Source organism: Sipha flava, unplaced genomic scaffold (assembly GCF_003268045.1).
Source record: "Sipha flava isolate LNK unplaced genomic scaffold, YSA_version1 121_pilon_pilon, whole genome shotgun sequence".
NCBI classification, from domain to species: domain Eukaryota; kingdom Metazoa; phylum Arthropoda; class Insecta; order Hemiptera; family Aphididae; genus Sipha; species Sipha flava.
In genome coordinates this window covers 1,235,539-1,263,315 of record NW_020271747.1, presented here as the reverse complement: position 1 = coordinate 1,263,315, position 27,777 = coordinate 1,235,539, and the positions used below count along the sequence as shown (strand labels likewise).

General features: G+C 29.0%; 2 protein-coding genes across 2 annotated transcripts; one reads left to right on the top strand and one right to left on the bottom strand.

The window, feature by feature from the left end:
* Positions 1-8,015: 8,015 nt before the first annotated feature.
* LOC112693993 (39S ribosomal protein L22, mitochondrial) lies at positions 8,016-10,945 on the top strand. Its single transcript, XM_025569289.1, has 3 exons — positions 8,016-8,419; positions 8,564-8,777; positions 10,650-10,945. Exons 1-3 carry the CDS (start codon positions 8,195-8,197, stop codon positions 10,868-10,870), a joined length of 660 nt encoding a protein of 219 aa, XP_025425074.1. The 5' UTR covers positions 8,016-8,194; the 3' UTR covers positions 10,871-10,945.
* Positions 10,946-11,704: 759 nt separating this feature from the next.
* LOC112694014 (high affinity cationic amino acid transporter 1-like) lies at positions 11,705-27,474 on the bottom strand. Its single transcript, XM_025569334.1, has 12 exons — positions 27,043-27,474; positions 22,966-23,094; positions 20,768-20,923; positions 17,858-17,962; positions 17,469-17,743; positions 17,009-17,106; positions 16,779-16,918; positions 15,036-15,138; positions 14,745-14,932; positions 14,057-14,211; positions 13,829-13,937; positions 11,705-11,824 (listed from the first exon to the last, which is right to left on the bottom strand). The coding sequence occupies exons 1-12, from the start codon at positions 27,266-27,268 to the stop codon at positions 11,709-11,711; spliced, it is 1,800 nt and encodes a 599-aa protein (XP_025425119.1). The 5' UTR covers positions 27,269-27,474; the 3' UTR covers positions 11,705-11,708.
* Positions 27,475-27,777: the final 303 nt, after the last annotated feature.

Genomic DNA, 27,777 nt, shown 5'->3' with positions numbered 1-27,777 from the left:
ATTATTATTATTATTATTATTATTATTATTATTATTATTATTATTATTATTATATAAATGTACTAGTCAAACCGTTGATGTCACTGTTGCGAATGAGTTCCTGAGTACATTTATAAGGTTTACATTTTACTATTACCTAAAAAAAAATAGTAATTCTTAATTGAGAATTTGTATCCTTATTCTGGCAGAAAATTATATTAATCATACTCTCTACACACTATTAAATACATATGATTAAAGGAAATAAAACTAGATGTTTAAAAAATCTAAAAAGAATGCAAGCTTTAATTTAATTTATTTACAATTTTCTGCAAAGTACCTATAATGTTAGATTTATTATAATGATATAATTGTCCCATCATCACAATTATTTTTTTTTTTTTTGCTTTGTACAGTTTCACCATTTTTTTCTTGTACATATATTTATATAAATATTTGTTTATTTGTACATATTTAACTGATTTTTTTTTTTTTTTTGTAAATGACAAGTGAATTCAATTTAAGAATTTCAATGATGTTATTTAGTTTGTTTATTGTTAACACAAAAATGTTTATTTTGTTGTGATAAAAAAAAAAAAAAAAAACGCGAAAAGAAAATGTGGAGAAAAGAAATATTAATATTATATAATAATAATAATAGTTTTTCCTTAACATTTGGAAAAATTAAAAGGCGGTTTTTTTTCGAGCCAATGAGACTTTATAATTATTATTTTAGACACATTAGATTTGTTGTAAGGATTATTACTATTTTTTAGTAATAACAAACATTGTATAATTATTATTGCTACTATTATTATTACTATTATAAAAATAAAAGAAAAGTGAATTAAAAAAAAAAGAGAGAATGTGTACCTAAATCTTTTTTTTACTCAATTGTGTACCCTATTTATGTTCAAAATATTTATTTTATGTCAAAAATACCTCATTGTCAGGTTTTGTTTTTTTATCCATTCGATTATGTTCTTAATATTATTTTTATGATTTTATTAATTACTACTTGGATGTAAAATAAAAAAAGATCATTTACTAAAATATTGATAATAATATACTTTATTAATTGATCTCTTAAATGTATTTGGTATTATTTCACTTTTTATGGTTGAATTTTTATAAATGTTTCTTTTACAAATAGTTATTTTATTTGATAAGAGGTATAATAATTAGATTTACATGGCATAGAAATATTTTCCTTCGACAGGCTATAGGATATAAGATATAAGAGAAATTTTGGATAGTTTGCAATCATGTGGGGAGAAGGATATTTAAATTATTTGAGAAACCACTGAAGACTGAAGTAGAATTTGTATAATTTACACATGACTATAATCTATGTAAATATTTTATATTTATAATAACATATTTTCATTTAAAATTCACTTGCAGGTAAACTGGGAAATGTTAAAAGTGTATTGTAGCGTTGTGACATGATTGGTCGATAATTTATTTGAATCAAGATTACATTTTGTATCGTAGAAGAAAACGCTAGAAGAGCGTCAAAACATTAACTTATGACAAACCATAAATTTGCTTCTGACTATTGACAACCATAATTTTATGGATATATTATTATTATTATTATTTTGTTTAAAATCTAACAAACATATTTTTTCAATCATAATCAGCCATAATTTTATGGATATATTATTATTATTTTTTTTTTAAATCAAAAATTCATATTTTTTCGAATGTGTATGAATATTTTTTGTGATTTATTTTTATACTGATGAATTGTTCTAAATAATAAATAAAATAAAACTCCAAAAATATGTTCTATGATAATATGATTTAACAAATGGTAAATATTATTATAACTAAGAAAAAACAATAATTTATGGAAAAAAAATTCTGTTTTCGTAAATTCAGAACAAAAGCTAATAAAAAAAAAAAAAAATCAATACTTTTTGAATTAAAATTAAAAAAATCGAATAAAAATAAAAATAATGGTTATGATACTTTTATGCTCAATGAATGTATTCACTAAACATATCCTAAAACTGTATGTTATTGAAATATGCCAGAATTATTTAGTTGATTTATGATATGACTGTAAAAGGGAACACAATATTTAACCAGCAAGGACCAATATGCTGTGACTGGTAACTTAATTAAAAGATAAAGATCTAAATTAACAACATTTAAAATTAACGAAACGTAAGAAAATCAAGATTATTTTATTTATGTAAAACTGTGAGTATCCCAGTATTATTGGATTACACTAATCTCTCAAAAATATTTTGTTGAGTACTTGAGTATATCTCAAATCTCAATTGAATTTGAAAACACCATGTACATACGTAGAACTTAGGTATAGAAATATGTTCCGATATGAAATGGATAAACTAGATTACATCATAATGAAAGAATTACATGAGATATTACCTTTCATAGACATCAGAACTATTGCTACTAACTACTGCTACCAAAATGCCAAAACACTATACTCGAGGTAGCAAATAAAAAAATTTGGAAATATCCAACCGAAAAACTGTTCGAAAACTTTATTGTCCTCAATATTAAACTCTTATATCAAATAATAATCACCATATATCAAAAAAAACATAATTTGTCGGATTCTATAAACCATGAAATCAACACTAGATATGCAGTAACTTTTCCTTAGACTGGCCCATAAAAACTAGTTATCGAAAAGTTTTCTATTTTCTGGGGACGTAAATATTTAACTTGATTCCCAGTGATATAGTTAATATCACACAAACCATTTTCAAAAAAAATTACCCACTGGCTCCGATATGAATATGTATTAAAATTAATATTGTATGAAACATTCTAATTAACACTTGTAATATTACTAATATTATTTATGTGATTTATTTATGAAAAGCTCTTTATTAATTATCTTCATATATAAATCTAATGTGTACCTAAAACAATAAGAATTATTTGTTATCTAAGATAACCCTGGGCTTCCCACAAGATTTTCTCAATGAGGCTCAGTAATCTTTTGATATTAATTTCAATAAAAAATAAAAAAAAATCTAATGGCAAAGTTCGATGGAGAAAATTATTTCTTTTGAATTTACTTTTGAAATGGCGACAAATTTTTCAATACAAATAATGATTATTAGCAAGTACATAGCTGCTATAAAATTAAATGTATAAAAATACTAATCCTAATGATTTACTGGAGATCGACTGTGGGCCATCCCTTAATATATAATATTCCAGCGAATAAAATCTTATGTAACTAGTTGCGCAAATTATCCAGAGTGGAGCTCTAAAACAGCCGATTTTCAAAGATAAATTTTCTCAGTTGTAATTAAGATAAGAAGTCTCACTAAATATTATTAGTTGAAGACAACATGCCATTTAGTAAACATGGAACAGTGGAATGGGGAACAACGTGCCTATGCGATAAGATCGTTTTATAAAAATAATGACAATTACGTAACTGCATAGCGTTAATTTCGTTTTCTTTTAATCTTATTACGCCATGATTCGATACTATTGGCTAAGGGTATTAAAATATGGATAACCAACTTTGAAGAAACAGGTTCAGCATTAAAAAAAAAGCTTTCGCACACCTGAAAACGTCGCTGCTGTTAGGGCCGCTCTCATAGAGTCTTAAACACTTTGCACGAAAACATGCGTTATCGTAAAATTTGTCCAGAAGTCTACGTTGGATTTTACACGGCGACCTAAACTTTCACCCCTATAAAGAGTAGGTAGTTCAAGAATTAAAACCTTCAAATCTATATAGCCATACAACTTTTTGTTGAGAAATGCTAACCAGGATGGACGAAAACGAAAACTTTATTCAAAATCACATTTCCCTCTTGATGGTTTTGTAAATAAGCAAAATTATCGTTATTGGCGATAAAATGCATCTTGGCCGAGTGACGTGATTTAATTAATTGTTATCGAAATATCGACCGAGTAACAAAAAGTAATTTGTGTGTTCTGATTCAAAAATTGCAAATCTGTTATTACCGTGCAGTGTGATTTTCGATGTTTAACAAACAACCTCCAGCAGCCCAAAATCTTCGAAAATGACATAAAACCTTCCAAGAAACCGGTTGCTTATGTAAAGAGAAATTATCTGGTTGACCAAGAACTTTGAATAAAAATGTTTAACAAATTCAACGAAGTTTTGTAAGAAGTCCGCAGGGTACTCGTCCAATATACTATCTACCGTAATTTGATGATAGTTTAGTATGATATCTACCATATATCCGTATACTGTGTATTACAATATATATATATACTTTATCATTTTGCAATTATGATGATTAAGCTTTTACAAAACCCCAAATTGTATTATATTTGAACCCTAGTAGGTTAGGTAAGTTAGTAGGCAAAGCTTTATATTATATATATATTATACCTGTTTAGTGTGTGTTGGTGACTCGTATCGACTATATGTGTTTTTACTATGATTTATTCATTATTATTATGAGTTTGTCAACTATAAGTTATTTATATCAACAAATAATTCAAAATGAAGAGATGTGCGAAAAATGTTTAAGCATATGCGGTTTATTACCAATCGGCCAAACATGTACAAAAATTAAAAACCAAACAATTTTTAATGGTGGTGAGTTGAAAAAAATTCTGAAAAAAATCATTCCTTGGAGCAATCAGAATACTTATACAAAAGTACACAATAGTTAAAATATTTACGGTAGATAACATACTAAACCATCAAAGTGCGGTGTATAGCATATTGGACGAGTACCGTCCACAAATATCAGTTCATCATGGATCCAAAGAATTTGCACAATCAACAGTTTGGCATATTTTGCGGAATCGTTTGAGATATAAATTGTATAAAATGTAGTTATTGCAGGTTTGAGTTCTTTACATTTGTTCTTGAGAAGGGTAACGAGGTAGCATAGTTTTCATTTTTATTTTAAATATTATACCCAGTGGCGTAATTGTGGGGGGGAGGCAAGTGCCCCCTCTGACAATTTTTTGAGAGATAAAGGTATAATTTTGCCTCTCCAGATACTCCAACAGTACAAATAACACCTTTTATTAATTAACTTTTATGGGTATTATTTAACAATATTGGTACCTAGTACCTGCTACCTCTAATTTATGTTTATCTATACCATAAAATGAGTTAAAAGACTTATATAAAATCAAGCAATTAGATATACTGTATAAAATACATACAATAAAAATATGTTTTAACTGGTGAGGAGGAGGGGTGTCAAGGTTTTGGTAATAATAAATATATTATATAACCCCCCTAGATTTTTTCCCAGTTACGCCCCTGATTATACCTATAACTTTATGTAATTGACACATTGAACATTTGTAAATATTATACGTAAAACTTAATGTAATTGTCAAACTTAAAAACTAAAAAAAAAAATAAACTTTAAACTTATCCTAACCTAATTATTCAAATTTGACAATAAATATAATTTTTTGAAATCGGATGAATCATTTTGAAATACACTATATATGTTCGTATATACAAATATATACAAATCTGTTGGGTTCGAGTTGCACGTAAATTCTACCATCGCCACTACAGTAATTACACAGATTGTGTACTCTTAAACTGAAAAGAATAAAATTCAAATAAAGATTTGATAGTATTGTTAGTTGTCCAACTATTGGTGGAGTTACCTCGCTTGCTATTGGGGGGTGGGGGGAGAATATATATTTACTAATAATCAGTTATTCAAAAATTCAGTTATAACGTAGATTAAACAAGATAATTAAAATAAGGAAAAAATATTTACATATCTCATACTTTTTAGAATTAAAAACATTCATAAAAGACAAAATTAAATTATTATTAAAAATACTTGTAGAAAAAAATTAATTTAAATGGATGACCCTATTACCACTATAAATACGTCACGGTAGGTACTTTTCTGTATCACAGATTACGTAAAATTGTATGTAACCTGTGTTGCTGCGCTTGTATAAATCATTGAACATGCCCCTCGCTGAAATGTGTTATCCTACGTTCGTTAATAGACAACCGATTTCTCCTTCGTCTCTTGGATGACAAGATTTAGACTTGAACCTGACACCGCTTTGATCTTTAATATTCACACCCGTATCGTTATTATAGTCCCATCCAGTGGTGGATTTAGGGGGGGGGGGGGTGTTTGGAGGCTGAAGCACCCACCGTTCCGCATTTTGAACTTTTTTTGTAGTTATTTTAGTTAGTTATTTAAATATCGAATATTACCATGTTTACTACATAGTGTATAGTTTAATAATGATTTTTCTAAATTATTTATTAAATAAACAATTTTTCCAAAATATAAAAATTCTCTTACAAATATTTGCTATGCTTCCAGTTTTTACTGCAACCACTGAATGGTCATTTTCGGCATTAAGAAAGTTAAAAAATTCTGTGCGCTCTACAATAATTGAGTCTAAACTAAACGGTTTAGCATTATTAAATGTTCATAAAGATATACTTGTAAATATTAACGTTGTTGTCAATAAGTTTGCTAGAAAAAAAAAAAGAAGAATGCAATTAGAGGACTAATTAATCTTAACTAAAACTGTGTAAATTACATAACTATGACGTATTAAGAAATAATATTAAAAATATCTTTAATTTTTAAATACATTTATATATGTAAAATATTGGTATAGTTCTGTTTATAATTTTAAAATTGTTTAATGATATAGGTTTTATCAGGTCTGTATTGAAGTCTGATGGCACCCTTGGCGAATTAATGTATTTGTACTCCCCCTCCCCCAATGGAAAGTTCTATTTTTGTACAAATAATCATTTGAAATATATAAAGCATGTATAAAAACATAGTATACAAAGTAATAATTACAGTTAAACCTCGATAACACGAAATCGCTTGGGACCATGATATTTTTCCGTGTTAACGGGGTTAGTTAATTGTATGTAATTTGAAACTGGACCAAAAAAATGTTTCGTTATACCGAGATTTCCGTCTTACCAAAGTTCCGTCTTATCGAGGTTTTACTGTACTAATAAACTTTATTTGTATTACTTTAAAATATAAACAACCAATACAGTATAAAAACATATAATTTTTTTCAAATTTTTTTGTTTCACAATTGTGTTAGATGATTTTAAATTTATAATTTATTTTTTATTAATTTAATAGAATATTACAATGGTACTTTTCTTGCCCTTATAGAGGCAAATTTATCTATAACATTATCAAATGAAATTGTTTTAACTACATATTTTTCATATTTCATGAAAAATATTACATAAGAAGTGTTAAAATTTGCACCCCTTTTAGAACTGCGCCCCTGGCCCATGCTCTCTTGCCCTGCATTGAATACGGCTCTGGGTTTTATATATTAATAAAAAACGAATGTATTTAAAAAGCAGTATTCATTGTTTTGCTAAATATCGTCATAGGTATTTATGAATAAGGGATCAAGGGTTAAGGGAGCTTATATGTTTCTAGAGAGAAAACAAAGTACTAGCACACAATACAAGTGATTTTCCTGAACATTTAAACATCAAATTATCAGTTGTTTTTTCGTCCTGAAATTGTACATTAAGGATAATTATTTGTAAAATAGCACCCATCATGAAAAAATACTCACCCGCCATTGGTCCCGTCATATTTTTGCCAGTGAAAATCTTCGTATAAATTGTAATCACTATAGTACCTACATTTTTTTAAGATCATAGTAGGAAATAATCGGGAATAATAGTAATGCTGAACGAAGATTTTTACCTTGATGAATAGTAGAACATTGTAAACGGCAATTCTGTTTTTATTATATTTATAATATAATTTCGTTCCTATCTACTTTGTTTCCGAATACGTTTCAAACTGTATAAAATTGATAGAGTATACTATGGTATACTACGGTCGAGTACTTTTTCTTCTTCTTAAGGTTTATTGGGCCTTTAAGACCATCCCGTCTCACAACCAAGCTTCCATCATATGGATGAGTACATTATGGTAAAATCCATAGAGTATAATAATCTGGAAATTTTAAACATCACGCCATTACAAGGTCTTTGGAAATCGTAATCACTGTTTTCCGCATGGTTATTTCTTATCACTGACAGAGTATTCTGAATATTATACCAAAACTTAATATTTTAGTAATTTTGTTACAAATTCTTAAAATTTGTTTAGTTCCGTTTCGTTAATTTTCAAAGCTTTACGAATATTTAAATATTTAATACATGGAAGCGTTTAGTTTATAAGTACTTTTAGTTTCCACTAAATTGAATTGTTTTTATTCTTAGTGTAAAATGTTTAACTGCGTCACCGGTAAATTGACTACATTAATTTGTCACAGTAAACTGCAGCCAAGCTTGAACAGTCTTCGAAAATGTATAATACCTTTAACATCAAAAACGGATTTTAGCACATCGTCTAGCTTGTTAGTCAAAAAAGAGGATGGACCTAAACGTTGGTTAGCATATAACGACGTGGTATATCCACCACAAGCACCAGATGAAGAACAACGACCTGCTGTAAGTTATTTCTTAGTAGGAGTAGTAATGTGCAAACAGAACCTCCTCTGCTGTCGGTTAAACAAGGAAAAAAAGAATAAAAAAGTTATACTTCAGTAACATTTAAATTGTTTATTACATTTGTTTTTTTGTGAAATATTACAGTTTGTTTGCCATCAAAAACTAAATATAAAATACAGTCCAAAAAAAATGTGGTATGTCGCATGTTTTGTACGTGGTATGTCGGTTGATGAGGCTCTTAAACAGTTGCCATTGGTCGGTCGAAAAGGTGCCACTATAGTACAAGATGCTATTTTAGAAGCTCAGCGGTTGGCAGTTGAAAATCATAATGTTGAATTTAAAACTAATTTGTGGATTGGTAAGTATGATTTATTTGGCATTATGGCTAATTAAATTATTAAATATGTAGTACAACGATATATTAAAGGCCCTGATAAGAATACAATTATCTAATGATTCAAACCTTAATATCTTCCAATAAAATAACACTGCATATGTACATGTACTACACCTCTTCCTGTTGGTGATTAATACTAAGTCTTATTTAGGTCTCACTCTCAGTACGTGTATCTTTTTTATTCTGTCAAGAGAGATAAAAATAAGTTTTTTGTTTCTGTTGCCCACTCTACTACAGTATCATAACTGGCAGTTTTTCTATAATTCATCATGCACTGTTATACTTTATTTTGCTATTTTGTGCCATACAATAGACATAATTGCTGATCTCAGGAGCGGCTCTAGAGTCTTGGTTAGGGGATGGGAGAGCAAGTTATAATTTTACAAAATCTTATAACAAAAAGAAAACTACAATTTTTATAACACAAATTCAAGTCATCTATTTTTATAATTGGCAAAAATATCAATAATATAATCTATTTGATCTAGAATATCTATTTTATGATATACACGGTGTATCAAAAGTCTTCATCCAATTTCAAAAATTTATATTTATATTAAAAATGAAGATATAAGGGTAAAATAAAGTAAAATATATTCTTAAAATAGTCAAGTTTTATTTACTTTGGTTACAAATGTTTTATATGACCTCCACTGGCTGCCCGACACACATCTATACGGTAATCAAATTCTTCCCAAACGTTGCTGATCATATCTGATATAGCGGCATGAACAGCATCTTTGATTCTAATTTTAAGCTCTTCCAAGGTTGTAGGTAATGGCGGTACATACACTTTATCTTTTATGTAGCCCCATAAAAAAAAATCACACACTGTGAGGTCAGGGAAACGTGGTGACCAGGGATGAACTTCGACCAAATCTGTCCAACATGCTCGATGTTTCCGTTAGAGAAACGAGGTCGACCTGAGCGTTTCTGTGCACACAGACAACCACTTTCTTGGAACGTTTGGTGCCAATGTCGAATCCTTTGAGTAGTAGGAGCTTCAGTTCCCTAAGTTCTTCGAAAATCATGTTGAATGGTTAATGCTGACTCGCACTTATTGAAACCTAGGACGTAAAACGGTTTCTGTTGTGGAGTCGTCATAACGAAACAAACTAACGGTTCCTAGTTCACTAACCATTACGGTGCCAAATTTATCAACTAAATAACTTAAAATAAACTTAGTTATATAATCTTTCCATTAATACATCGGTCATTAACCTGCGATTAACTGTTACCGAACTATATCAGTTCGTAATCGGATGAAGACTTTTGAAACACCGTGTACATTAATTAGCCATAATGCTGATAGTCTATCTTCAATCATCCTTGAACGAAGCTAGGTTTTTAGTCTCCGAAGTATGGAGAAACTCCTTTTAACCGTCATACCTCTATGGTTCTATCTACATACTTGTACGTGTCGTATGATAGTCCATAGTACAATATGCATTTTTTGTTAACAATATACAATTTTTATAATTGCGGTACAAGCTTGGGGTGGCACAGCTCCTAGGGACTCCCTGGAGTCGCTCCTGGCTGATCTTTGGTTCTCTTTTCATAAATGTCCAGTAATTCAGTGTGTAGAAATAATTAATTTAGTTGTATGTTAAAGTGGTGAGTGGGTTAAAAGTGTCGTAATGACAATTTTTCATTAGTAATTTAGTTTCATTGATGCTAGATACAAACATTAAAATTATTATATTTACATAAATAAATATTAGTTGTCTATTGGTGTTTGTTTATAATATTTTTATTAAAATTTAAAAAATACAAATTTGTATTAATTATATTCTATTGAACAAATAAAATTATTATATTTATTTTTAATTTTAGCTGAGTCATTTGCTGGTAAAGGCCCAGTTATGAAAGGATTGCGTAGACATTCTAGGATGCGAATGGGTGAAGTTATGTATCGATACTGTCATTATTTTGTCAGACTAGAAGAAGGTACACCTCCAGAAAATTATTATTATAGCTGGCCTAAAACAGGTCCAGCTTTATTAGCCCAATGGCTTGATGAAGTAAGAGACCGTAAAATTGTAGGATCACTGTAAGAAGCTACAGTTATATTATAAAAAAGTTATAAAAATTTGATATGTTTGTGTATTTACTGAAATTAAATAAAAATGTTTTATTAAACTTGTTATGTGATAATTTAATAGTATTATGGCAATGAATATTTTTTAGTTTCATTATTTATTATAAGAAAATGATTTAAACCTAATATGTATTAAACAAAATAATATTATTATTTAGCCATGTTTATCCATTATCATCAATATTGTATTATTTATTAATAAGTAATGCAAATTTAAAGAATTGGAGTATTCTTAATTCTGCTAATTGAAAGTATACCTATACTTTATAGGAATATTTTATAAACACAATACTGATCTTTTTTTCTTGATTTACTATAAAATGTAGTGAAAAATATATGGAATTGACATTTTTACTTTATTATTTAATAGGTATTTACTTAAGGTTTTCTGTTTCTTACTAACATTTGCTATGAAACATATGTTCATTTTTAATGACTATTTACTTGATAAAATAGATTTATGGTCATGTAAAATGTTACTATACATTATTAAGTTACTAGAATTAATACATGATGTGCTCTTTTGGTAAAGTATTGTTTTTGAAGTTCTAAGTTTTCTATATTTTAGGAATCCTGTTTTGTTTGCTATAACGAAAAAAAAAATGTATACTTACACGACTTATAAATTTGAATTTTTATACTTTTAAATTCAACGGTATGTAAGTATGTAAAGAATTTGATGTAGTTTGAATGTCGAAACTATATTATTAAAAGTAATTTTTTATTTATATTCTTTATGGTAATAATTACACAATTTGTCTAAATTACACAATTTTTAAAACTAGATGTTTATATTAATGGACGTTTAATGATGATTTTGATTGATTTGGTTTAACAACATTAATTTCTGTATTATTTTCTTTACTTTCTTTACTATGCACAATGCCGTAACCAAAATAAATTGCAAATCCTAAAAAAAAAATTAAAAAAATCATTAGTAGTACTTTTGGGTAAATAATGCACTAAAAAAATAATATTATATTCAATAATATTATATTCAATATTTGTATGACATTTATTTATTTTTAAGTTATTCATTCAAATTAGGTATTATATATTTAACTATTTTTTAATGGCTAAAATGTATGAGAATTGTAAATTTAAGTTACGTTTTATCACATTTAAACTTATTTATTCAGAACATACATTTTTATTGATTTTGTCTCCATAAACCTTAAATTAAAATATATTATAGCAAATAAAAATAAAACTGGTCAATTTTATATGCAATATAGGACAATATACAAACATTTTAAACGACTATAATGGGACTATACAGTGAGTTGTAGATTTTGACGTTTTGTTTCATTTATACTTTTTAGGTTATTATATGCTAACCATGTACTGTAGACGTCACTTTTTTACTTCCCGGTTCAATGATTAACAGATATGAGTTTATAGCATCAATTTATCCGTTACATTAGCACAACAACCGCGTCTTCGATACGAAGTTTCGAGTCGAAATAATTGAATATTAATAGAGGTGTCGAAAAAGAAAGGATTAAAGATTGGTTAAAAATATATTATTATGCGGATAACTGAAATATGTCAACATTCATTCTGCACAAAATTCATATTATTTATTTAAGGGATACGGTATGTGTTAGTGCTGAGCATTACTTTGATGAATCCCGATTACAGATTACAATTATTTAATCCGGATTTCGGATCCAATCCGGCTTCATTGTTTTTAATGGGCAAGGATAAACTATCAACAGTTTAGTAACAAAATATAAATGATACAATACAAATTACGATACAATACGTCAATACGCAATACGTACTAAGTAGTAAGTACTAACGTAATGACAAAATTACTGAGCTGTAACTTGTAAGTAGTAACTAGTAACTATCGACTATCGAGTACAGACTACAGAACAGTGAGTACTGAAAAAAAATAATATTACCCTCATGCTTGTTATTAAATATTAATTAAAGTACAATTGATATCGGATAACACCGTAGAACGCAACACAATATTTATTTATAGCACTTCTGAACAATAACAATACACGCGATAATAGAATTACCCATGAAGATAACAAGATTAAATACTTGAAATTTTCACCAAATGTTTATATTTATTAATGTTATTTATAATTTATATACAGTAAATTTGAAATAAACCGGATTTATATCATAATCCGGATTAAACGGATTGTAACATTTGTTTCAATCCGGATATGGATTGATCCGGATTTGGTGCTCAGCACTAGTATGTGTATCACAATTTATACTTATTATTTGTACTTTTGTTTTACATTTTCGACTAAATATTATTTTCAGTACTAGCACACGTGTCGTATGCTATCTACAAAAATCTACGCATACGTTTCAATGCCAGTTGGTTCACATTTGTCCTATTTTAAATAGCCTGTTTATTAACAGTTGTTCATATTTTTATACTTTTTTACAAAAATGTTTTTTTAAATCTTGTAAAAAACATTCAAAAACATTTTTTTGATTGATCTTCACCATTTTTCTTGCAATTGTCCTTCAAGAAGATTGGTCGCTTCACGAGCTCTGATTCCATACTTTACTTTCATTTGTTTCCATAAGTATTCAATAGTCTGTGTTTGAGCACCTATAAGTGGACCCATAAAGTTTTTGCTGTGGTTAAATGTTTGATTTACGGTCGATAATGATATAGTATACGACACCGATAATTTGTTGGTAGATAACATACGACAGGCATGCTTCAATACTTTACATTTTCTTTTGTCCGCCAAATGTTTAAACGGACAATAAAAACCGAGTTTTGTTATAGTTGATATACACTTTCGAATTTACTGAACAGCGTGAAATTGTTTTAACACGTGTTTTCATAACGTTTTCTGTACCTAATCGTGTTTGGTAAGCGTTTCATTTTCAACCTTACAAACAGAGCAGACTCATCGTTTAATGAAATACATACCAATAAGCATCCAAACTATGAATTTGACCCAAGTGTCAATGTCGAAAAAGAACATTAGATAAATGTTAATGAATATACTCAGCGCCGGCGTGAACGGCACGAACGGCACCTGGAAGACAAACAAAAACAAATCGTAATGAGCATTTTTAAAACGGTTTTCTTGTAATCTGTACGACGCGTTTACAGAGAGAATATATAGTTTGGTGTTAACGGGACAGTTTATTTTACTTTGAATGCTACTGGTGTTCTGGACGCCGGTTGCATAGCTATGGACACGAGTTGCAGTACCATGATGCCCATCAGGACCATGACGATTATCCAATGGACGGTGGTCAGCTCGTACCAGTGGCTTAGGTAGAGACCGAGAGGCAAACACAATACGGCTGAAAAATACAACGACGATGCAATTCACTGTCGTTTAAACTGTATTCAGTTTCGAATTACCCATCAGGCGAGGTAGGCGCTCGCCTTAGGGCCTCACTCATTTAAGGGGCCCTGTGAAAATGGAAAACTATATTTTTTTTTGTTTAATTATACCTGTATTTTATTTACAAATTTACGGGACAAAAGTCGTTATGAAATATAATATATATTAAGTTGTAGGTGTTGCATGCAGTAATAATAATAAAATTATGTTGAAAAAAAATAGAAATAATAATAATTATTATAATTATTAATTAATAATTATTAATTAATTTTTCTTACAAATAAAAAAATTTAATAAACATGATTTTATTTATTAATAAGAGTTGGTTATTATTAAAGCTGTTTATTTTAATTATTGGAAAGTGATGTTAAAGATGTAAGTAAAAAATAATTTTGTAGAGCTCAAAATTTTAATTGCATAGGGACCCACAAATGTTTAATCCGGTACTGATTGTATTGTACGTGTATATTATCGAGATTGTCGGCTTACTGAAACACGTGGTCTGTAGAGACGCCACGTAACTGCTGAGGCTGTTGGCTCGCACAAACCTATGGAAGTTGAACAATTGCATCAGGATCTGTTTTCTCGTGTGTCGCACTTTTACTGAGGTCAGTGATGCCGATTCGATGTACTCGTCAGCCAAGAACTCTACGTCCATGTCGCTCTGTTCTAGGTACCTGCAGCGGATGTAGAAAAAACCGAACATAGTTGTATTTTATTGACCAAGCGCACGGATGAACAAATAGGATATGACTACGGTCTTATGTAGATGGATCTTACCTCATGTACAATACACACACAGCGACCATGACATATACGAGCAGGGTGCCGATCGTCATCATGTCCACTAACTGTTGGAGATTTAATAACGCCGCGAAAAGACCTGGAAACATGAATTATCCTTTATATACAGCAGTGGTAGATCCAGTGCTTAATTTTTTATTTTGGAGGGGAGGGGCAAAAGTGGAAAAAAATGTATAACATTAGTTTAGTTTAATATTAGTCTAAAGCTAGTAACTTTTTGGAGTTTGCATGTTTTTCAATAATCATCCAAAACATAGCTGTCATATAGACATTTGTTTCATAGTCATACAAGATTATTTACAATTTTTAGTTGCATATTTTGCATATTTAATTTTTTTTCATTTTTAAGTGTATATTAGACCAATTTTAATACAAATATGTAAGTTTTAAAAATATTTAATAAAAAATTATAGGGACAATTATTTGTTACTACAAGTTTTTTTTACTATAAATTAAAATTTATATATATATATGATACCTGGTTTAAATTTTTAAATGAACACCATTTAGCAAAACCAATATTTATTAAATAATTTAAAGTTTAAAGTTTAAACAACAAATTCTAAACGCCGCTTCTTTTTATTTGCGAAGTGGTCTATCACTAACTGTATTATATTATTTACATCTCTGTGAACATGTATTTTCATAATGTTTACATTTTACACAATAAACGCGCGTATAGAAATCAATGAAATTCTTGGAAAATGGAAAAATGAATATCTGGTTGCAACAAAAGACTTTGGGCCATGGGGAGAGGGCAAATATCCCTTTGCCTCCCAGATCTGCCACTGATATACAAAGTGTTCCTAAAATGGTTGAGGGAACTAGTGCACGTGTATTCTCTGGAGTGGTCAAATGAAGAATCTTTTGGAATTTCTAGGTTTTATCTAATTATCTTTAGAACATTATTTCTAATCTAAAAATTAATACTCGTAACATATGTCTTGCAAATTTTTCACGTGAACCAATATGTGACATCGATTTTGGGCTTGTCGAACGTTTTTCACACTCAAGTCACCAGGATCAAAAAATATGGTATGACATATCGATTTCTATGAGAACTCTGCAAGGTAGTCGAAGGTGAAATTTATTTGTTGTTATTTCATATATTTGATTAATTAATACGATTATTATGTTAAACTAATTATAATTAAACAAAATTTATTTGAAATTCAATAAAAACCGTGTTAATTAATTAGATATATGAAATAACAAAAAATTAATTTCATCATCTTTTATCTTGTAGAGTTCTCTTAAAAATCGATAGTTATTTTAAAATCAAAAAGATCTTTATTGTAGAAATAAATGTTTTTATAAAAAAAAGCATTTTGCTAAATTGTCGATAAGTTTATCGTTTTTCATAAAATCTAGGAAAGCTCGTCAAAGTTAGAGTTTCGAGAAAATTTTTCAATTTTTATTTTCTACTTAAATTCATTTATAATGCTATGTTACTTATATTTATCTATAGTTAGTTTTTAGAACAGTGAATAAATAAATTGTAGTACACAATATTTTCTACAAAAAAGGTTTTCATTTATTTATTTTGTAACTCAACTCAGTAATACAAAATTTAGAAAGTATGTTAATCAAAATATTACACGTTGTTTACTTAGAAACACTTGTATTTATGTTTTATCAACTTCAGTGATTGTATAAAAATAAACTTTCTACGAGGAAAACATCCCTAATCCGCTGCAATTATTATAAAGCGTTGCTCACCCGTAATGATGCCGGCGAACATTGTGCCGAAAAACGGAGTCTTGAACCGTGGATGTACGTTTCCCAGGCTTTTGAATATCAAACCGTCGTTGGACATTGCGTACAGTATTCTCGGCAGCGGATACATAGCGCCGAACATACTGAAATCATAATGTATTGCACATGTTATTCTCCGTGTTCGTTGTTGATGGTACGTCGTTGGGCAAACGTTTGTGGGCAGGTATACTCACCAGGCGCACATTCCGAAAACTGCGCCAACTCCGATCACCCATTTCAGAGATGTCCATTCGATAACGTCGAACGCGTAGCTCAATGGCATGTTTGCATCCTGTATGCATACAGACATAAATCGAAATGTTTTTATGGTGTGTTATACACAAGGTGCATTCTTAACTTTAAAATGTTATCCGTAAATGTACACCCTCGGTTATAATATTATTATTCACACAAGTTCGTGCGTCAAACCTACCAACACTGCTTTTAATTACTGTTTTTACCTCGATTCGAATCGGTGTGTTAGATGCAAATGGTAGTGTATTAATTTGGAATTTAGATAAATCGGTCTAAGTTGAAATGGTCTAGTTAATAATTCACAACCAAAATGACCATTTAGATTAACTCTGGGAGATTAAAAAAGATGCGTGTTAATTCCAATGTATGGATGCAAGTGAACGTGGTAATTTGACTCACTTGCGCGTAATACGGTATCATCAAGGTGAGCACGGACGACACGCCGGAATAGGCTAGGAACACGATGAACAGCGACAGTACAATGGCCAGCGGTAATGACTTTTGAGGGTTTTTCACTTCCTCGCCCGACGAGGCTATGCAGTCAAAACCCACGTACCCGTAAAAACACGTAGCCGCCCCTTGCAGAGCACCTTGCACGCCGTACGGCCAAAAACCCCCTTCTCCTGCCCAACTGGGCACCTCGGATTTGGGTAGTGACCAGTTCTTGAAGTCCACTGTAATTTCGAGAAAATAAAAATTAATAATTTAAATGACGTATGCCCTATTAAACTATGTACGTCACGAGACGTGAGCAATATGTCACATCAGTCATGTATCAGTACACTTACGGTGAAATAAACCGCCGACAATGACCAACGCCATAACAGCACAGTTAACCAGCGTGAAAAAGTTGTTGAGACGTACCGAGTCTTTGAGACCACAAGCTAGGCCGGCTGAAACGCATAAAATATAATGTATATTAACAATGTGAAAAATAACATTGAAATATGTTTCTAAATAATTTGCCAGGATTCGATTTATATGTACTTTTTTTCATCGCAAATAATATTTCATAAAGTAAAAATTAGGTAACAATAATATGCTGTAGCAAGAACATTAACAGTTAAACCGAAATTGATTGAAAATTCGAAATCTAAATGAACTATATCAAATTTCAACGTTTATACATAAATACTTATTAATATTTAATTATTAAATCTGTTCAATAAAAATTGCTTTTTGTAATTGTATATTATGGTTGAGATATAATATTTATTTATTTGTTTCATGCACATAAAAACATTTCTTGGTCTCCCAATGGTTTTATAAATTTTAATAATATTATATACATAAATAATGGTTTGAATAATTAATTGAACTCGAGTTTAATTCTAAATGCTTTTATTAAATCAATTCACGAAATGTTTGAGTGATTGGTGAATGCTTTGAGATTATGACGCCAGTATAAATATTGTTGAAAATCCGTGATAAGATAAGTAATTAAATAACGTTGGTAGGTCAAAGCTGAAAATTAGCCATTTTAGTTTTGCAATGAGTTAATTGAAAAAAAAATAAAGTGTAATATGAAAATTCATGTAAAGGTTTATCATCGTTTTTATAGTTTTAAATAATTCCAATGGTTATGCAAAACGAAATGATTTTAATTTAATTATTATTAAAATGAAAGTGCGTTTTCATTGATGGTTTATTTTATATAAATTGTATTCCATTTAAGTATTTTAATCATTTTAAGTAATTAAAAGTGCAAGCTCTACATAGTTTTAGATTCTAAGTGAATAGTGAAAAATGCATTTATTATATTGAGTACAATACATATGTTTGAACATAAGTGCAAACTATGAACTACAATAATAGGTACGATATTGTTAGTAAATAAACAATTATTTTGTTTTATTTATTCTGATAAACCAAACGCTATATGGTGTTTTAGGACCTTCGATTACAAATTTAAGATTTTTTCTATCATAATATTGTAACTAAATTAAATGTCATTATATTGATAGTATACGTTTTTCCATGAATCATGACTCATCATTGTGCCTTTTATAGTGACGCAATATGGTATCTTAGATACCACTAAATACATATACATGTAGCGCAAACTGCAGTTAGTAAATTAACTTATGAAATATTACATTCGATAATCTTAAGCTTTTGATGTGTAAACATCAATGTAAACAACGAACAACAATGCTCTAGCTTTTTGAAATGAGCTATCTCTATTCGGTTTACATTATTTTTTTAATAAACATAATTACTTTAGAAGGAATCGAATAATATAAACATTTCATTCACGAATAAATTGATAATGATAAAAGAAAATGTAATAATGAAATTTAGAAGTTGGCACTAGTTTACTACTATAGTTCTATAATTTTAAACCTTACAATAAAGCTACATAATTTAAGTGTGTGACTTGAAAAATAAACTTGAAAAACAACGCACAAAATATCGTAAACATTTTACATAAGGACATAATTAAATTATTGTGTATGATATATTGTATATTGCAAATCTTCACGTTATCTTTTTTTCCCTTTATCTCACTCTCACCTTTGTTCCTATTTTATTAATAATTCAACTTTGGTGTATATATAATGTAAAAATCTAATTTGTACACCGTAATTATAATAAACTAATATAATTATCTATCAAAATAGATTTTTTGTTTCGTTTCCTAGAAGTAAGAAGAAAAACATTAGGCTTAATTTTCTTTTATAAACTACTCAATAATTTAATTGATAGCCCTGAATTATTGTCCATGATTAAATTTAAGCTTCCTTTATATGACTTAAGATGTGTTGATTTATTTTATTTACCAGTAGCAACAATTTATGTGATGTTTAATTTTTCGACTTATCATATTGTAAAATGGGCTAATATGCACAGTGTTTATTTATTTGTTTATAAGTTCATTTAAGATAAATGTCAACTCATCCATTAAGTGATATAATGTAATTGTATGTAATTATAAATTAATAATGTTTTGGACTTTATATGTGTATGAATTAAATAAATAAATTACGAATGACCAGTTCGAATTATTAGAAAGCATTTGTAAATGTGTGTAAACTTTAATGACCGTGACTATTGATACAATTATTAAATTGTTTATGTAAAGTAGATATGTACGTTTATGCACATTTACACTCTGTACCGGTGGTGGCTTAATTATGGTCGATTGATTATGTATTATTGGGTTTATTATTTTTAAAATTGTCCATTTGACATATTATACATTTTTTACTTAAAAGTTATACCTTTGCAGTTCTTCGAGGAAATGTTTACTATTACTGAGAAATATGCATACCCATTTTTATTTTCCATAGTCCCGAATAAGATTTTAACAATTTGTAATTAGTATCTAACTTTTTTTTGTAGACTTTTCTCAATTTATTATTTAACGGTGATAAAAATATAATAAATATACCATTAAAGATTAAGATGTTAATCTAGGTTCTTGTCAGTGAAAAACGAAATAAAAAAAAATGTTCTGGAAGAATAAATGGATTGTTTATTTCTGAAAACATTAAGCGAATTGAGTTAGGTCAAAAAATATTTGCACTGACTGCGTCTTAGCAGCCGACCGCGAAGAGTTTTGGGAATACTGGAATCAAGAAAGGTATAATGGATATCCCTAGTAGCGATATACATATAATATATGTATTATATATTATATACGTATCAGAAAAAGTAGAATTCGTTTCATAGAAATTTTAAATGTTCTATTTGTTTACCGCTGAATACGAGCACAATGAACATGGCAAAGAAATCAAAATACTCCGATAGGTAAGGTGAATCAATTTCGTATAATTCTCTGAAAATTGTTTCCATCGTCTTGTTGGACAACGCGTCGACATATAAACTCATTCCTTTAGCTATACTAGCTCCACCTGAAAAAAAATAAATAAAAAAAAAATGATTTATTAATCGATTTATTGTTCGATCGGTATCCAATCATTTAATTTTATTCACATTATTTAGGACGTTTAGATATAGACAAACATAAATATTAAAATATAATTTATATAAATATTATAAATCATCAACTATACGAGTATGTCACTATTTATCATGTGGTGGATACTAAAATATTTGGCTTGAAAACAATAAGAGTTAATAAATCAATAAACAATGGAAGTCCGTCGACATGATATGTGCAGGGCGATGCCCGTTTCCACCAAAAGTAGACCTTTCTCTTTTCAACCAATACCCGTTTCCACCAAATGACCACTTTTTTACCAAAATAATTGTATACTACTCTTAAATTAAAAGCACTAATAATTTTATTTAACATATACTATTAATTCAATAAATGTCAATCAATAAATAAATTCAATCAAATTATATAATATATACAAAATAGATTGGAAAATATTAAATTTTATTTAAAAAAATGGTTAGATGTAAAAATGTAAAAAAAATGATATATTATGGTATACAATTAGTTGATATTTTTTTGTAGGAATATTATGTGTATATTTATATATATTTTACATCATCCGAAAAACTCATGAAAAGTATAGGTAATCTATCTCATTTGGTGGAAACGGATATTAGTGGAAAAGGGAAACGTCTACTTTTGGTGGAACGTGCCACGCCCTATGTACAACAGAAATATAGATACAGTTATAATAAAGGTATATCTATCCGTAATGTATTTATTTTTTGCTTCATCCGATTGTATCAATAATGTATTAAGTATGGTATAATCAGTGGTGTATTGGAGGGTATATGGGGCTATACGCCGTATACCCGGATCCCTGTTTTTGGATTATGCGTATACCTTTAAAACAATTCGTCTATCATGGGTATACGTTAACTAATCATTCGTACATAATGGGTATATGCAAGCTTCTAATTTTTCATCACCATAAAGCATACATTATACAACAACAGTATAGAATTTATTATTATTACTATTATTATTATTATTATTATTATTATTATTATATACTATAGCCACTATCCAAAAATAGCCTCGTGCCCCCATAAACTTCGATTTTCCCCGACTTCGAGTATTTGCGAAGACGGTCGGAAACTGCCGAGCGTCTACATACACCAGAATTTAATACCGGTGGACGCGTGCGATATTGTATTGTTTAGTGGATATTATAATTGTTAAAAATAGATCAAAAGTCAAAAATTTCTGTTTATAAATTAATTAAAATATTAACTGATCTGTCTACGATGTTTTAGATAGATTTTGATAGTTAATTATTATATTGTTTTCAGTTTGTCCCTTAGTATTTATTCGTCGCATGTTTGTGCAAATTATTTTAAATTAATAATAAAATGTTATTACACATAACAAAATATTAGGTTACATGAAAATAAATATTAACATAAATATTATGTTTAATATATGATATATACCTATGATTTAATTAAAGATAAGTTTTAAATGTAGACTTCCATAGCGTGGATCCAAGGGGACTAAGGGGGCGTGCGCCCACTTCAAATCCCCCAAAAATACTTTTGTTGAATTTTTGTACACCCCCAACCTCTTAGGAAAAAAGTCTAGTGGGGGTATATCTCACGTCCCCATCATATTATGTAATTTTAAGTTTAGATAGGTAGAATATTTTTTTTTAAGGGGTTTAGCCTCCCCTCCCACCAATAAAAGCTTATCTGATGAGCGTATACCCTAGAAAAAAATTACGAATACACCACTGGGTATAATGTATATTATACCATGATGATGCACAAGGTCTTTCAATATATTTGGATATATATATTTTTTTAATCTATAATATACTATCATTCACAGTTTACTATAAAAATTTAAATAATAGACGCATTTGTTGATCTTAGTCTTTATATAGATTATAGGTAAACAAAACGAACTATATAGGTCTTGTAATTTTTATTTCTACATTATAATTCCAATAAATTATATCTCTTCAGAATTATTCTCAACTAAGTAGTTACATACCAATTGAATATTCAAGCAATAGATTCCATCCGACTATAAATGCTGCCAATTCACCAACGGCGATATAAGCGTACGAATAAGCCGATCCAGCTTTGGGAATTCTGCTGCTAAGTTCGGCGTAACATAGTCCTGAAAAAATAAACGTCATTATTATTATAACTGATTACAAAGTAAAAGTTTCCTTAATAATTAATAAATCTTTAATAATGTTTCCTTAATAATTAAATGAGTAAACAATTACTTCTATATATAATCCAAATACGTGTACTCTTAGCGGTTACATTTATGTGAAATTATTTGTATAAATATAATTAAATAATTGGATATTTTTACTAGTTGAGTCGCAAGGAAATAATTTGATAGACATTTTAGAAAAATTGGAAATCATTTAAAAATATTAAAATAAATACGTAATCCAACCTACGAAAAAAAAAATTAGACCATAGACTTTTACCGTCAGATTTTGGTCAACAACATAATTAATTGATTGTTTAATAATACACGAATATTCGGACTATTTAATGATGTCTGATATTAATCATCATAATCTTTTTTTTTTATTATATTTTTTCTATTTTTTATATATAGAAGAATAATTAAATTATGTAAAATACATAAAATAGGGTTTTTTAATATTTAATTTATTATTCCATGAATATTTTGAAAAGGAATTGAGCATCAAAAATTGTTTATAAAAAATGTCTCAAGAATGAATAATACTTCAGTCAAATGCTACTGAGATATTTTATCTATAAGCATTGAAATTTGAGACCCCTTCTACATTTATAATATCGTGAACATTTCAAAATTCACATCACTCAAAAGAATTTGAAAATCTCTTTGCAAACAAAAATTATAAACTATGTACCCGTACCTTTTTTTGAAAATTTAGTTAAGTGCATGGTTTGTGTTTTGGTCTTACCTTAAATAATTGAATATAGTTTTTAACTTTAGATTCTAATTAACGCTATATTTAATACTGCTTAACAAATATGAATAATGAATATTTATAAAATTAATTATTGAGTTGGTATTATCTTAAAACTATCAGGATTATGTATCTAACTTATTTTTTTATCAAAAGTGAAATATATTTGATCTCCAAAAGTTGATATGTTAAAACTAATTAGATAATAAAAATTCTATCAAATAATATTCTTTGTTCTCAGGTAGTATTTATATTTTTTCCACTGTTATAATTATATTGATATTATAGCATTTATTGATCAATCGGTTATAAAAAAAGATAATTTATGAACATTTAAAAAAAATAAATAAATAAATTACAATTATTTATTTATCTGTGTACCTATTTTAAGCGTTTTCAATATGGTAGATTGAATATTGAAACCGACCCACTTCCAAAAAATGATTATTCTTTGGCAATGTTTTCCCATAGATAATAAATAAAACTCGAAAAGGAAATTTATTAAGGTTCACAGTAAATTGCATTGTTTTATTTTCTAGGTCTTCCTCCCAAATGGTATATGTATGTAGATTACGCTTTTATGATGTATTGCGCATTTAGATGAACGTGTGAGAATATATTAAGAACAACAAATTTGATCAATGTTGTTAGTTCAATGAAGTCAAATGATTAGTCAAATTAAATTATAAATTAATTATTTAAAAAGTTAGTTCAATAAAATATTTTTTTAGTTTAAATAGGTCATTAAAAATATTAACTCATTCGTGTATTTATTATTATATATTTCTTATCTATAACATTAAATAATTTAAGTACGTTTCAATTTAATATACATATTATATTATTGATATGTCTATAGATTTTTAAAAAATTCAACTAGATTGTTTAAAGTAAAATCATGATTGATCGGACTGTATGATTCCTATTGATCTTACAAGATTTGTTGTTGACATATTTTGAGAAAAAGTCATTGTTTTTTACATAGTACATCATACACAATCTGAAATTAAAATTAGCTTCCTGAGGATTAAAGTACATTGACAACGGTATTTTTTGATTATCTAGGAAAGTTTTCTCGTATTATTACGGATAATTTTGAAATAATATTGAATTTTGTCTTCGGAAAGCTTGTATAATTGTTTCAATAAAATAACTATCTTTTAGTGTTTAATACTATAAAAATTAAATTAAAATTGGCATTTGAGCCATTTTACATATAATGCTTATAAATTCGAAAAGTTTTACCAATTGAATCTTTTTTTAGGTTTGATGCTTGAAATATTTTATAATTACATTATAAGATAAGATATTAACAAATATTAAATTATATACGCACGACAACCAGTCATCTATATATTATATGTTTATACAAAAAAAAATGAACAATTAGTTCACCATGAATAATACATTATTTTATTTAAAATAATTTGTATTTTGTATCGTTACTTTCAAATGCTTGTAAATGTATACAAATGTAACATATTTATACAATCGATATAGGACTAGCAACATTGTTGGGTTCAAAGTATATCCGTGTGGTGCATTACCAATTCCGGATCCAAGGATCAAAATACTAACGGTTTAGATTGTAATGGATTTTCATACAACAGTGACAAACCAATTTAATTTTAATTTGGGACATTTAGGAGGGGGGAGGTTATAACCCGTTGACCACGCCTGGCTATAAGTTAATTTTTAAAATAAGCCAATTGTATTTATAATAATATTATAATGTTAAAACAAATCTAAAGATAATGAGGCTTAGCTGTCGAAGATTTAGATCAATTATAAAAAAAAAAAATGTCCAGTAATAACTAGATATGTCAATTTCTGTCGATATTAAAAATTAAAAATTTAAATTTAAATTTAAAACTACAGTCATTATTTTCTGAAATATGGTGAAAGCAAAAATTAAATTTGGCTGAAAACCGGTATGCCGAAAATGTAGCTAAATTTTACTATAGTTTTGGATAGTTTTTCACAATTTTTTAGAAAACTGATGAAAAATTCGTGATAAAACCCTTTAAAAAATACAATTTGGACAACAATTCCTTTCAGAAATATTTCATGATTGTGATTAGGGCTGGATAAAGGGGAGTGGCTATAGCCCCGGCAGCAAACTGAAAGAGGTCACAACATGTCTTATATAATTATTAGCTAACAAGTATAAAGTACTGTTTTATCAATTAATTCTTAATATACTACATATTTCTGATCGAAATCGTGTACACAGACATAAAAAAATCACATAATAGTAAAATCAATACATTTCTCCGTTTCATTTGGAATTTAAAATAATTATTTTATAAAAAAATCTAAAGACTAAATATCATAGACTCTAAAGTCTAAAGAATAAACCATTTACAAAATAATAAATTATATCTTCTAAATCTATTATTTTAGCCTAGTATTTTAGTGTAGTTTTACTACAGTCTAATTCTGGAATCTAGGAAAGTTAGAAATTTTAAAACCTTTACGCATAATGTAAAAAAATTATATGTGAACTACCTTATTTTACCTCCCTTATAGCATTGTATTTTCCTGAATCAACACTCTTCGAGATGAAAATTTAAGTCAAAAGATTGAAAATCATACATACGAGTAAGTTTGATAATTTAAAGAGGTGTGTTTTACTAATTTTCACAAAGGTTTTTAGGGAAAAAAAGTCTTTCGGTTGGAGTCAATAATCCCGTTTATACTTATCAAACTATTACGTTTTATCAAGTCCAGAATTTTTCAACGTGAGTGTCACGAACCCTTTGATGAGGAGTTGCATCAACCAGAAATAATTAAAAGCTGGTGTAAGAAAACAACCTTTTATTTACATAAAAATTAAAAAAATAGTACGCAACCATAATGATAAGAACGAAAAAGTTAGTTTATAGTAAAAATACACTATAAACTTAATTTCATTCATCTAGCAATTCAAAAATTCGTATTTTGTGTTGATAATGGTTAACGATATATTTTGTAACTGGTAAAACCAATAAATTAGTTTTTATAATAATGTGGTAGAGGGATTCCGCGAGGAGAGTGATTTTACATTTCACTTATTTTGGCAGTAGCGACGTGAAAATGGCCTAGAAACGCTAATCTAGTCGACTATGATTAGTATGTATTTTATAGTTTTTTTTTTTTTCGTCACCTACCGGCAAACACGGACGCGACGGCCGCGAAGAAAAACGATAAGACGACCGCGGGACCAGCCACGTACTTGGAGAGGGCGCCGGGCAACACGTACACACCCACGCCGATAGTACTACCGACGCCCAATGCGGTCAGATCGGTGATGGTCAGCACCCTGTCCAACATGGAAGTCTCGCGCACCACGACCGCCATCGTCTTCTTGCGGCTCAACATCTTTCCGACCGTCATGTAGCCGGCGTACTGCTGCCGCGGCAAACACCGGTCGTTGTGGTGGGGGGGGGCGTAGGGTCGCACGTCTACAAGTGCCTCAGGTACTCGGACCCGTTGCGCCGCCGCTGATGTACGGACACGCAATACCGAAAACGCGCGGACCGAGAAGTCGTGCGTGGCGACGTGAAGCGTTCGTCGGGTGAACTGGACGCAACGGACGGTGTGCACTGTGTATGCACGTTATGAGTATTATTATCAGCATCACCGAGGCGGCGGCAGCGATAACGAATTCTTGGCGATTTCGTTTCATATCGAAGTACGCTCGTTAGCTGTCGTCACACGATGGTGTAACCGTAGGCATGCGCACGATGGGAGGGGGGGTTCCTGGTGTTCATCTCTGAAATAATGTAAATCGAGCCCTACAATTTAAGCCTAAGTGTAAGGGGCCCGTGTTTTAACCGATGTTGTTCAAATTTAATTGTTATTCATTCAAAAAATATTTGGTAAAATATACCTAAATGACATTC